The sequence below is a fragment of the Mastomys coucha genome, unplaced genomic scaffold (genome assembly GCF_008632895.1).
Source record: "Mastomys coucha isolate ucsf_1 unplaced genomic scaffold, UCSF_Mcou_1 pScaffold21, whole genome shotgun sequence".
NCBI classification, from domain to species: Eukaryota; Metazoa; Chordata; class Mammalia; order Rodentia; family Muridae; genus Mastomys; species Mastomys coucha.
In genome coordinates, this window is record NW_022196904.1 from 46,234,308 (window position 1) to 46,246,742 (window position 12,435).

The window sequence follows — 12,435 nt, forward strand, 5'->3', positions numbered from 1 at the left end:
AGTCCTCAGTAGGGAAGGTCCACCTAACCCAAAGCTTTGCGTGCACAAAGAGCAGTAATGGAAAAACATCGCTGGCCATCAAGTGGGAGGCAGACAGGCCCTCACATCTCTACTTTACCTAATAAACAGCAGTTTCCAACATGTGCGCAGTGACCCTCATAGGGGTCACATCTCAGATATTTACACGACGATTCATAAGCTAGCAAAAGTGTAATTATGAAGTAGCCACGAAATAATTTAACGGTTATGGGTCATCATAACATGAGGAACTCTATTAAGGGTCATTGCATTAGGAAGGTTCAGAAGCACTGTAATAAAGACATGGGTACTATCTCTGTTTTAACCATATGTCCCTGGTCTAATCAGAAGCATGTATTTAGTGGGGGACTTCTGAGAGCCCAATTTAGGTCATCTGGAGGAGAAACTGAATCCCGGAGCATGAACAAATAAGTCATGGAGTGCAAAAATGTTGGAAACTATACCCTGAACCGAAAAACTGGTTGCCTCACGATGCATCAGAATTTAAACCATTAATCAAGAGTATCCAGAGTTCCTTATTAACAAGGATTAACAATAAATAATGGCTAGCTCTCTGAAGACACTCAGATTTCCCAATGTGTAAGCAGGGACTCAGGTCATCCAGCAACCAAACACCAATGCCGTAAGCACCGCCCCCAGGCACAGCCCTAGGGCCGCTTGAACTCTCGCGGAAACCTCCTCCACTTCCCGAAAGCCCCCGCCGCGGCAGGCGGAACTCTCGCGAGAACAGTCGCCGCTTAGCGGAGACTCCTGATAGGTAGGTCGTGGGTATGGCCCGGCCTAAGTCGTCCGGGAGCCGGATGGACAGACAGCTGGAGCACGATGTGTGTGAGCTCGTCCGGCAGGTTACTGGCCTGCAGGACAAGGCGGATCCTAACTTCCAGCTGGCCTTGGACTTCGTCTGGTCCAACTTCAGGTGTGGGATCGCGGCTGCGAGCTAAAGCCCGGCGGGCGGGAGGGCGGGCGGGTCCGGGGCGGGCGTGCGGCCTCCCGCAAACCTGCGGCTGCGGCGGCTGCGGCTGTGCCTTGGTTTCCCCTGAGTGCCCTTGCGAGAAGCACGCAGTTGCAGCGCAATACTCCTAGAGAGCTGTTGACTCTGCTCTCCCTCACGCAGTACGTTGCACATCAAAAGTCATCTAACGGCTGGGAAAGTGAATTTTTAGCGCCAAATTCTAATCACATCATATTAGCCTTTTTTTTTTTTTTTTAGTCTCACCAACTCCCCTCATCTCTTGCTCGGGCCGCTTAGAAATTTCCCTGATTCCCTGTCCTCCTCTTGCATAAAAGAAATTCAAGTTCTACTCTTGAGCAACACATAGCATGCCTAGTAAAAATCACCTTAAACAGTGAACAGTGTGTCAAACTCTGTGATCCTGGATCTCAGCGCAGACATGAGTGTCTGCCTAGTTTGTGAGAATCAAGACCTCAGTTTCATGGAAAGCATGCCAGCTCTCCAAAACGAAGAGTGCAATTTCTAATTATAATTTATAAAAAGAGCAACGATTCAAATAAGTCGCGGAACTCAAAAAGCAACTGTATCACGAGTGATTTTTCTAATGGCTGACGAGGGAGGTGATAATCGTTTTAGAGCTGGGAGAGACTTAAGATGTTGCATAGTATAACAGCAGTATGTAAAAGCAGACCTATTACACTGTCACCAGTAAAAAACATGTGGCATTCACGTTGTATTACATTTGCTTTATTTCCAAATGTTGTTCCTTACTACATTAATGACAGCCTTTGGACCCACTGCTACATCTTAGGTTTTGTTGTTGTTGATGTGTATGATTTGACTCTATGTACATATGTGCATGTGTGTGCCTGGTGCCCAAGACAGTTAATCCCCTGGAACTGGGATTATAAATAGTTTGTGGGTGCTGTGAATAGAACCTGGGGACCCTGGAACAATGGCAAGGGTTCTTAACCCCTGAGCCATCTCTCTAGACCCTTCCCAAAGCTTTCTAAATATTTAATAATTGAATATGCTTGCTTTTCTTTGTATTTCATTTTGTACATTTAGCAAAATTACTTAGAGGACAAATGCTAAGACCAATGTTAAGGACAAATTTCCATGGGCTTCTCTCTTACATTAAAAAGACAAAGAAAATCCATTCACAGTGATGTATGCCTGTAATTACATCAGAATTTTGCACTAAAAATTATACCCACTTGGGTGGCTCAGGCAGGAGGATTGCTGTGAGTTGAAGGCTATCCTTAGCCTCCTAGTGAGTTCAGAGCCACATAGCAAGATCTAGCAAAAACCCTAGGAAAATATGTCATACTGAACATAACTATGGGACATATAAAAAGACAAAGTCAGAGGACAGATTGTAAGGGGTATCAGACATATGCAGGAATATGGAGAGCTGTGATTCAAGTACACTTAGCTGCCTGACATTAAATACTGTCATGTAACATTGGCATTACAAACTGTGTTTTATTTTTACCAGATTTCATCGTTTCTTGGATGTCAACAGTCACAAAGTAGAAAAAACAATAGAAGGGTATGTTGATTCTCTGTATATCTATATGTATTCATTGATATGTTTTCGTAAGTTACTTAGGTATCAATTGATTTATTTTTTAATATTTTAGGATTTATGAAAAATTTACCATTCATTCTGATCTCAGCAAAGCTGCTAGTTGGAAGAGATTAACTAAGGAGTTTCTAAATTCATCTCTTCCCAGCACAGAGAAAATAAAGGTAAGCCTTCAGTTGTGAGCACTCCATTTGTATTCACTCGTGTTGTTGCTGTTGCTGCTGTTTTGTTGTCCTGAGACAGGGTTCTTTGTGTAGCCCTGGCTGTCCTGGAACCCACCTTGTAGATCAAGCTGGCCTCAAACTCTCTGCTTTCACAATGCTGGGATTAAAGGCATGCACTGCCACTGCTGGGCTTTTGTATTCCCTCTTTGCAGTATACTTCTCATCAATGTGTTATCTCTTCATAAACGCTCTATTTAGAAGTGTCCCCTGACTAGAGCAGGGCCTCCTTGAGGATGCATTAACTGTGGCCTCGGGTTTGTTATAACATAAGCAGTGTGCTCTTGTCTGCCTCACTTACTCAGAATTTACTATGGTTACCGACATCAGCACTGCTTGGTTACCTGGACTTTCTCAACTGGCAAGTGTATTCTGGATCCCAAATGTGCTTTTTTCTTATGTCTGGGGCTCCAAGACCACCCTTAAGTACAGTGATTTGCTACAAGAATTCTCAGCACTGTAATCTTCTTAGTCTGGCACCATCTTTGCTATAGCTTATTACCTTTAACCATTATAGATTACAGTCAGGAAAGAAATGATTAGAGCAGAAAGCAGAAGCTAAGCACATTCGTGATAGGCTAGACCTTTAGGTTTATGGAAGTGTAATCCATGAGGTTCACTCACACAAGGACAAAATGATGCCTAATGATATACTTCTCAAAACGTTAATTCACGCTTGGTGAATTAAATGGAGATTACATCATTTATTGTGTGCTATGAAGGCTTATATATGTGCACATCTGTGCTCTATTTTGTTGTTGGTGGTGGTGTTTATTGGGTCTTTTAAAATTTTCATATAGTGAATTTTGGCCATATTCACCCCCACTCCACCACCTCTCAGACCCATCCCTCCTTCCATACTCACTCTATTTGTGTCCTTTTTTATTTTAAAGCATAAAGTCTTCATTTGTGCTGCCTCTGTAGTCATGGGTCACTACACCTTGGTGGCCTTGTACACCTGCCCTGTTGTGAACAGAGAACAGTTTCTACCTCAAAAACTACAAATAAATCTACCACATGATGCGCTGTACCACTCTGGGGCACACAGCCAAAGGACTCTATATCCTGCTATTGAGGTTCCTGCTCATCCTTTTCTTTGTTGCTCTCTCAATAGCCAGGAAATGAAAACAGCCTACCAGTCCTTCAGCTGATGAATGGATAATACAAATGTAGTACACTTATATGATGAAATATTATTCAGCCCGTAAGAAAGATGAGATTAGAAAATTCACAAGCACATAGAGCTGGAAACAGTCATTCTTGCTGAGCTCTTCAAGTCCCAGAAGAGAGAAGATCATATGCCTTCTCTCATTTGTGAATGTTGGCTTTGAATCTTGTACCTGTTGTCTTATTGTGAGAAACCGGAATCAGATGGTTGCAAGTTCAAGGCCATCTACATACCAAGACCTTGCCTAAAGCAAAGCATTTCCTGGCTACATTTACTGAAGTTCTAGATTTCCTAAAGAAAACCCCATAATTCTTCAAAAATATGTATTTTTTAAAAAAATAGGACAATATGATTCTAGACATGAGCTTTCCTATTATTGACCAGTTAAAAATTCTAAGAACTATTTTTAATGGGAAGTTGGCTACAAGCCATCCATGAAAACAGGCCCTTTTGGAGAATGTTCGAAGCTTTGGCTACTTGGACCTCCATTAACTGTTTTCTGCATAGCTAACATTACAGTTTAGACATCGGTGCTATGAACAGGGAAAGACTCAGAAATTTGGGTCATAGAAAGGCTAACATGCAAAAATATTCCTTTTTGTTAAATAGATTTGATTGGTTTATGAGAATCATAACAAAGATCTACTGAAGTTTGAAAAATCTTGACAAGTCTTATAGTAAAAGAAAATCCAAAATCTTTTAGGTTTATTTAAAAAAAAACAAAAAAAAAAACTGACCCCTCCATAAGAAAAATGCAAACTTAATACCAACAGGCTGGAGAAATAACTCAGCAGTTAGGAGCAACTACTGCTTATCCAGAGGACCTGGGTTCAGTTCTGGCACCACTCACAAATGCCTGTAAGTCCAGTTCCAGGGACCAGTACCCTCTTCTGGTGTAGGAGAGTGCTGCATGCTTTTGTTATATGTACACACGTGGAAGCAAAATACCCATGCACATAAAATAAAGTAAATCTTTAAAAACAAAGACCAAGAACATCTTTACTTGTCTGAGTATAGCAAACACTCAGGTACACAGGTACATTTTGTACTCTGCAATTATAGATGTGCAGTATTTGTGCTGAATGTAAGCGTGATTCTTACAGAGGTTATAGTCAAATAGTCAAACTGTTAGAATATGTTTAATTTTCAGGATGTATGTTGCTACTGGGGAATAACTTCACTTTTATCCATAATGTCATATTCTAAGGAATTATATTACAGTTCCTATAAAAATAAAATCTTTAACCCAGTCAAATGTCTTACACTTGTTAGAAATACAGAACCAAGCCTCATATGACTTAGCTTCCTTATGTATAAACATTTGAATTATGGAAGAAGTTTAGAGACTACAATTTATTTTATGATAACTCATGTTTCCTAAAATGCCCAAAGTAGATGTCTAAACAACTGTTGTGTCGCTCTTTCATTACTCAGTCTGGTTTCAGAAGCACTTACCAACCTCAGGCTGATTGACTTTTCTCTCTGTTTTAAAGACAGATGAACATTATTCCATACTGTCACTACTCCTGTGTCTTTCTGATTCTCCTTCAAACAGCAATTATGTGGAAACACCGAGAGAGAAAGAAGTGGGTATGTTACCAGATACAAATTTATTTTATTATGTATAATCATCAGGAATTTTATTAAAAGCTGTAAAATCATAGCCAAGGCTACACAGAGAAAAAAAAATATTTCTTTTGCTTAGGATGGATGCAAAATTTCATTTAAAAATGTAATCTCTGGCTTTGTGACCTTTATTTTATGAAGAGAAAACTCAACACTTGAGAGTAATTCAAATGATTAAAGATATATTGGAATTCAGATTTATTAAGTGTCTCTTGCTTGCTCGATCATTTTTGGGGGGGGGGGGTGTTTCGAGACAGGATTTCTCTGTATCCCCGGCTGTCCTGGAGCTCACTCAAGCTGGCCTCAGAACTCAGAAATCCGCCTGCCTCTGCCTCCCAAGTGCTGGGATTAAAGGTGTGCACCACCACCACCCTGCTGATCTCTCTCTTTTTTTTAAAAAAACAGTTTCGTGTACCCTAGGCTGGCTTCACACTGTGTAGATGAGGATGACCTTGAACTTCTTAAGGTCAAGGATTACAGGTGTGAGCCACTTTGCCCAGCTGTCCTTCAGCTCCGTGAATGCTAGGCAAACATCAGCTACTTCCCAGTCCCAAGTGTCTCAGTATTTTCAAATTTAGTTCCTTGAATGTATTTTGAATTTTATGTGGGTTTTTTTACTTGTAGTTTTATGAGTTTTAGGGTTGTTGAGTTTTTTCTTCCAGATATTTATAAAAAAGCTGATGAGGTTCCTTTGTTAAATTATAGAAAAGAAGGATGATTTTGACTGGGGGAAATACTTGATGGAAGGTGAAGAAATTGGTCTTGGTCCAAATATTGATACGCCGGTAAGTGGCTGTTGTTTTGCTGATGCAAATATAAGTACTTGCCAACATGGTAGCAATAGTTCTAGTGTATCCTTCTATCATGGAACGTGCTATTTAACAGGAACTCTCTTCACTAAGCCAGTGAGTCTGGCTTCTCAGGTAAAGGTGCTTACCACCAAACCCAAACACCTGACTTGTGTGCTGAGAAGAAACTCCTGCAAGTTGTCCTCTGATCTACACATATGAGCCATGGATAAGCATACTCTTTCATGTGTGTATGCATATATATACTCTAAAATGTAAAAAATTAACTTTTTAAGGATGTGGATTATGGAAGATTTATTAATATTCTCAGCTAAGGCAGTATATGTCAACATAATTTACATATTAAATAATACTATAATTATTTGGTGCTGTTTTAAACAGAAGAAAAGGGGGAAATTTTTCAAATTATAATACCCCTCCCAAAATAATTATTTTTAAATAGATCAGTGCAATAAATGTACTGAGTGATTAATTATATTTAGTTCCTATCATCCTTTTAGTCAAGGAAATTAAAAAGCATGTGTTCTCAGTCACTGCTTCAAAGCAATAACACATGTGGGATTCTTTTGGAATTCAGAAGTGGCTCTTGCTACTTTCATTCACAGAAAGTTGAATTCACATATTCAACCCAAAAAGTAAGACTGGCTGAGTTGAAACTAGAAACAAATTAGCTTTCTCTAGCTCTTCATGACCCATAGAAACTCGTCTGCACTCTGTTCTTCCTCGTCACCTATTTCTGCCCTCACTCAGTCTCCTTCCTACACTTAGCCTTTTTCTACACTAAGATCTTCAGTCTTGGGATTTTTATCACCTCAAATCAGACTATTGCCATTATGGAAACTTAAGAGATAAAGAAGGTTTTATTTGGCTTTTACTTCTCTTCAGAAATGTTCTTCATTTTTAAGCCTAAGTCACTCCAATTGTTACAGTCTCAAGAGTAAGATCTTTTTTCTCCTTAAATCAGAATTGGTCTGAAGACAGTGATGATGAAGATGCACAGCAGCCCTTAAGCAGAGAAGACTCTGGGATACAGGTAGACAGGACCCCATTAGAAGAACAAGACCACAACAGAAAAGGGGGGCCTCAAGTCTGCTGGGAAGGTATTATACATGGTTCAGTGCTGGTGCTTTCTCACAGTCTCAGGTCACAGGTTTAAGATTGATGGCATTGATGAGAATATTGCTAAGCCCTGATATTCCTAGTACAGTGGTTCTCAGTATTCCTAATGCTGCAGCCCTTTAAGGAAGTCCTCAGGCTGTGGGCTCACAACCATTTTTTCATTTTTTCATTGCTACTTTGTAACTAATTTTGCTACTGTTATGAACCATAATATAAATATCTGCTATTCAGGATATCTGATGTGACCTCCAGGTTGAGAACCACTGTGCTAGTAGCTCTTGAGTATGTTCCTAAGAAGTTGCACTCTAGCTTTTATCCCTTCTGTCAGTTCAAAGAGAAAACACAGCACTAATAGTCTAATATTTTTAGTACTATTTTATGTGTAGGGGGGCTGCTATGTTTCTGTACAAACGTGGTGCCCACAGAAGTAGAAGAGGGCATCAGATCCCCTAGAGTTGGAGTTACAAATAATTGTGAGCCGCCATGTAGATGGTCCACACTTGGGTTCTCTTTAAGAACTCCAGTGTTGTTAACCATTGAACCATCTCTCCATCCCTAGAACATAGTTTTTCAATAGTAGTTTTGATAACTTGGTCCTAAATGTGTTCTTTGTTGTTATAAAAGGGTTAACCTTTCTGAAGTTAGTAAATGAAGAATGTTTCCTGTAAAGTTTGTTTTTGACTTGAATGCTCATCTTTTCATATATTAGTGAGCAACTAGGATTGGTAGAAATTTTAGAAAATACTAGATTATAAAGGCATCCTATTATACATATTTTGCTCACTTTTATTTTTGAATCCCAGTCTTAATACCCCTCTCCTGTCAGTGAGTTTTAAATACTTAATATAATTTATTTGCTATCTATGTCAGTCATTGTTCTGCATTGCAAATATTGTGCTAACTGATATGTTAAATTACATAACTGGCATTTAGTGTAAAGCTTGTTTCCTTACCTTTCCTTAGAACTCTCTCCTAAGATTTGTTATATTAGTATGAGAACATCTCTTCCTCTCTTCTTAAACTGTTATTGAAGTCTGAAGTTTGCAGTTTGTATTTCCAGCACATTTTCCCTTGATGATAGGCCCCAAGTTAACTCTGCTACCCCAAGTTCTCTACTCCATTTGCACTTTGTGTGAGAATTTGGCTTTGATATAAGTTCCTGCCCCCATATTCTCCTAAGTATTCAGTTAGGTCTAGGGAATTGTCTGTTTGCACTTAGCTGACTACTGGTTATTTAAGGTCTTCACGTATTTGTTGACTTGACTCTTATGTGTATTTCTTGATAATTGCCATCATTTACTTGTTCCACTGGAGTTTAGGTTGTTTCTAGACAGGGCTTCTTGGAGTTCATTCTCTTCCTTCTGACTTCTCAATGCTGGGATTATAGAAGTGTACCATCATGCTCCACTTCATTTGGTTTTGTATCTACTGCCTTCTCTGCTACATTTCTTTGTTGATGTCAGTTCTTAGTTGAACATTTTGCAGATAGCTTTTAATCATCTTGCTTAAATCAAAAATAATCTCTGTTCCTCATATTTTTCAATCAAACCTGTAAATTTAAGCCACTGAAGTGCTCAGCCTGGTGAGGGAGATACGGGACCAGAGTTGAGTTGTAGCTTCCAGGCGAGCTGCTCAGAACCACCTGTAATCCAGCTCCACAGGATCCAGCACCCTCATCTAGCTTCTCTGGGTACTGCAGGCACACACATACATTCACACACTCGCATACACATAAGGAAACATTTAAGCCGGGCAGTGGTGGCGCATGCCTTTAATCCCAGCACTTGGGAGGCAGAGGCAGGCAGATTTCTGGGTTCGAGGCTAACCTGGTCTACAGAGCGAGTTCCAGGACAGTCAGGGCTACATAGAGAAACCCTGTCTCGAAAAACCAAAACAAAACAAAAAAGAAACATTTAAAATCTCTAAACAAAACAATTTTTCAGATGGTCAATTTTTGCTTAAAACCAACATTTCCCTATATTTTTGTGAGGGCTTGTTTTATTATTGTTGCATTGTGGAGGAAATTATTTTCTATTACATCATTCACCCCTTTCCTTTCTCCAAGTCCTCCCAAATGCCTCCTCCCTTTGTTCTCTTTTAAATTCATGGCTTTTTGGTTGTTTCATACATGAATAGAAACTACTTTAGACTGTATAATGTTAATTTGTATATATGTTTCAGGCTGACCATTTACATTTGGTGGTGGACAACCAATTGGTGTGTTCTTTCCTGGGGAAGGCTCCTCTGTGCCCCCAGCTCTTAGCCTTCTTTGGTTGCTTGTAGTTCTTTGTGTAAGGTTGAGGTCTCATGAACTTTTTCAAATCCACATTAGCATGTCTGTTGGTGTTGTCCTTGTTCAAGTCCTGTTCAGGCGGCCATGCTGGTGAGACTTTATGAGGGGATTTACTGACATTCCTAGGAGGCAGAACCTTAAAGCAAACTCCCTGTTTTTCTACAGTCTTTCTGCTTCTTCTGCAGTGGTCTGAGCCTTGGGTGCAGGAGTCGTGTAGATGCATCAGTTGGGATTGGGCTCTACAAATTGTGCATTTTGGTTGGTTGTCTTTTTCTGTAGCTGTCTTCATCTGTTGCAAAGAGCTACACTTACCTGACTAGACTCTGGATAGGGTCACATTTGGATGGCTCATTAGATGTCTCCAGAGTCTGCTTTTTTATATGCTATGAGATTAAAGAGTCCAGTTTATTTTTCTACCTTCTCATGAGACAGTTTTCCTAGCAGCATCATTGTTCGGTGGTTTCATCTTAATTATGCATCAGGTTCTCCCTTTGTACTTCATTACAGATCTTCTGCCACTTTAGTGTTTGTCTGCCCAGGGTCAGACTTTGTGTTTTTGTGGTTTTCTGTCTTAACGTATGGAATTCATATCTATCTTTCACTGCTTTTCAGAATTGCCTTATCTCTTTGTGAACTTGTACTCTTAATTGGACATTTTAGAAGCAGTGTGACAAATAATTCCAACTAGATTTTTAATTAGGGTTTTAGTAAATTTATAGATTTAACTTGGGGAAGCTGACAATACCTCCATTTGTTTCTAATTATCTTGTAGTATGTTAGACTTTACTTGGAAGTAAACATGCGGCTTTGTGAATTCTAGTTAAATGCTCTGCCATTGAGCATACCCCCAGTCCTATTAAGATTTGTGAGTTGTTTATTTATTAGTCATGTTCTTTTTTATATTCTCAGGTATTCATCTAGTGGTTCTGTGCCTGTTAGCGTTTTTATTGTTGTGAATCTTTTTTTTTTTAAAGATTTATTTATTATTGTATGAAAGTACACTGTTGCTGTCTTCAGATACACCAGAAGAGGGCGTGAGATCTCATTATGGATGGTTGTGAGCCACCATGTGGTTGCTGGGATTTGAACTCAGGACCTTTGGAAGAGCAGTCGGTGCTCTTAACCGCTGAACCATCTCACCAGCCCTATTGTTGTGAATCTTGAGCAATTTGTTTTACTTTGTTTTTGAAGGTATAGAAGAATACTGTTAGTTTCTGTGGTTTGTCTATGTTGGGCATTCTTGGTGAATCTTCATTGTAAATTTGGAAGTTTGTTGGCTTCTTTGGGCTTTTTATGTAAGTAAGTAGTATTAATTTGTAGACATTCACAGTTTTATCCCCTCCTTCTAATCCTTTTAGTTTTTCAAGACACGGTTTCTATATGTTGTCCTGACTACCCTGGAATTCACTATAGACCAGACTGGCCTCAAACTCAGAGATCCACCTGCTTCTGCCTCTCAAAGTGCTGGCATTAAAGGCATGCCGTGCACCCCCTGATCCTTCTAATTCTTAAATCTTGTGATTTGAGTAAATCTATGTCAGCCCTCTCACAGACTACACTGTGGCCATGCGAGGGCCCTCATGGACAGGGTTTCATCCCAATGAAACTACACTTTAGTCAGGAGGAGATGAAAGTACCTAGTTACTATAAAAACTGATATGTATTCCACTTTTGTGGCAGATGAGCCAGATAGCCGGAGCTGGCTGGAACAGCATGTAGTCCATCAGTACTGGACAACCAGGCGCTTCCGAATTCCACATAGTGCACATTTGCACTCCAATTTAGCTGCTGTCTGGTAAGCTAAACATCTTGTTTAATATAACAACAGAACAAACATTGATGGTTAAGCATATAACTTTGATTTGTGATTTAAATCAAGTCTTGCATTGTAAACTTGTTAGTTTTAAACAAGTGTAGTGGAATGCATGCATGAGGATGAGCTGAAGGTCTTAGACACATTAGACAGTACTGTTTTGCTGAGCAGAGCCTTAACCTCCCTTGAGCAATTTCTAATTAATATTTAATATCATGAAATTACTAGTGGCTGTGTTTATCTTCCATTTAAGTAGATTGCTGTATGCTAGCCTGTATCTAATTTCCATTTTAGTGCACTTACTATAAAAATACACTAATTTTTTAAAAATTGCATAGTTTTAAGCAATTAATTGAATGATAAAACAATTGTAATTGCTCTGAAAATGCTTCACTAAAAAGATTTCAGTGAATCTGAAAAAGGAATATGGAGTGAACTTAAGGCATTTATTGTGTTTATTTGTTCATTGTTGAGTATAAAGTTACATATATTCATTGAGGCAAGTAATTTTACTTAAAACTTTTCTGTTGACCTTCGATTTTTGCTCTTTAATAGGGACCAACACCTGTACAGCAGTGACCCGCTGTATGTTCCAGATGACCGGGTGGTGGTTACTGAGACACAGGTCATTCGGGAAACCCTATGGTGAGATGCATCAGGCTGGGAGATTGTACTTTTGAGAAGTAAAATTGTTTTGTTCTGTTTTTAAGGAATATACTCAAGAAATTCTACTTGGACGCTAGAAACAGGCCTTAGGGATAAATTTCAGACTTCAGACTTCACTGTGAAGATTGTGTAATTTTGATA

At 39.3% G+C, this 12,435-nt stretch overlaps 1 protein-coding gene across 1 annotated transcript in view; it reads left to right on the forward strand.

The window, feature by feature from the left end:
- Nucleotides 1-738: 738 nt before the first annotated feature.
- Tubgcp5 (tubulin gamma complex associated protein 5) overlaps nt 739-12,435 on the forward strand; it is a 41,127-nt gene continuing 29,430 nt past the window's right edge. Inside the window, exons 1-8 of the mRNA XM_031386810.1 lie at nt 739-955; nt 2,490-2,543; nt 2,635-2,743; nt 5,462-5,558; nt 6,300-6,379; nt 7,368-7,503; nt 11,496-11,610; nt 12,184-12,273. Of these exons, the coding sequence (XP_031242670.1) occupies nt 810-955; nt 2,490-2,543; nt 2,635-2,743; nt 5,462-5,558; nt 6,300-6,379; nt 7,368-7,503; nt 11,496-11,610; nt 12,184-12,273 (827 nt within the window). The 5' untranslated portion in view covers nt 739-809. The remainder of the gene's footprint in view (nt 956-2,489; nt 2,544-2,634; nt 2,744-5,461; nt 5,559-6,299; nt 6,380-7,367; nt 7,504-11,495; nt 11,611-12,183; nt 12,274-12,435) is intronic.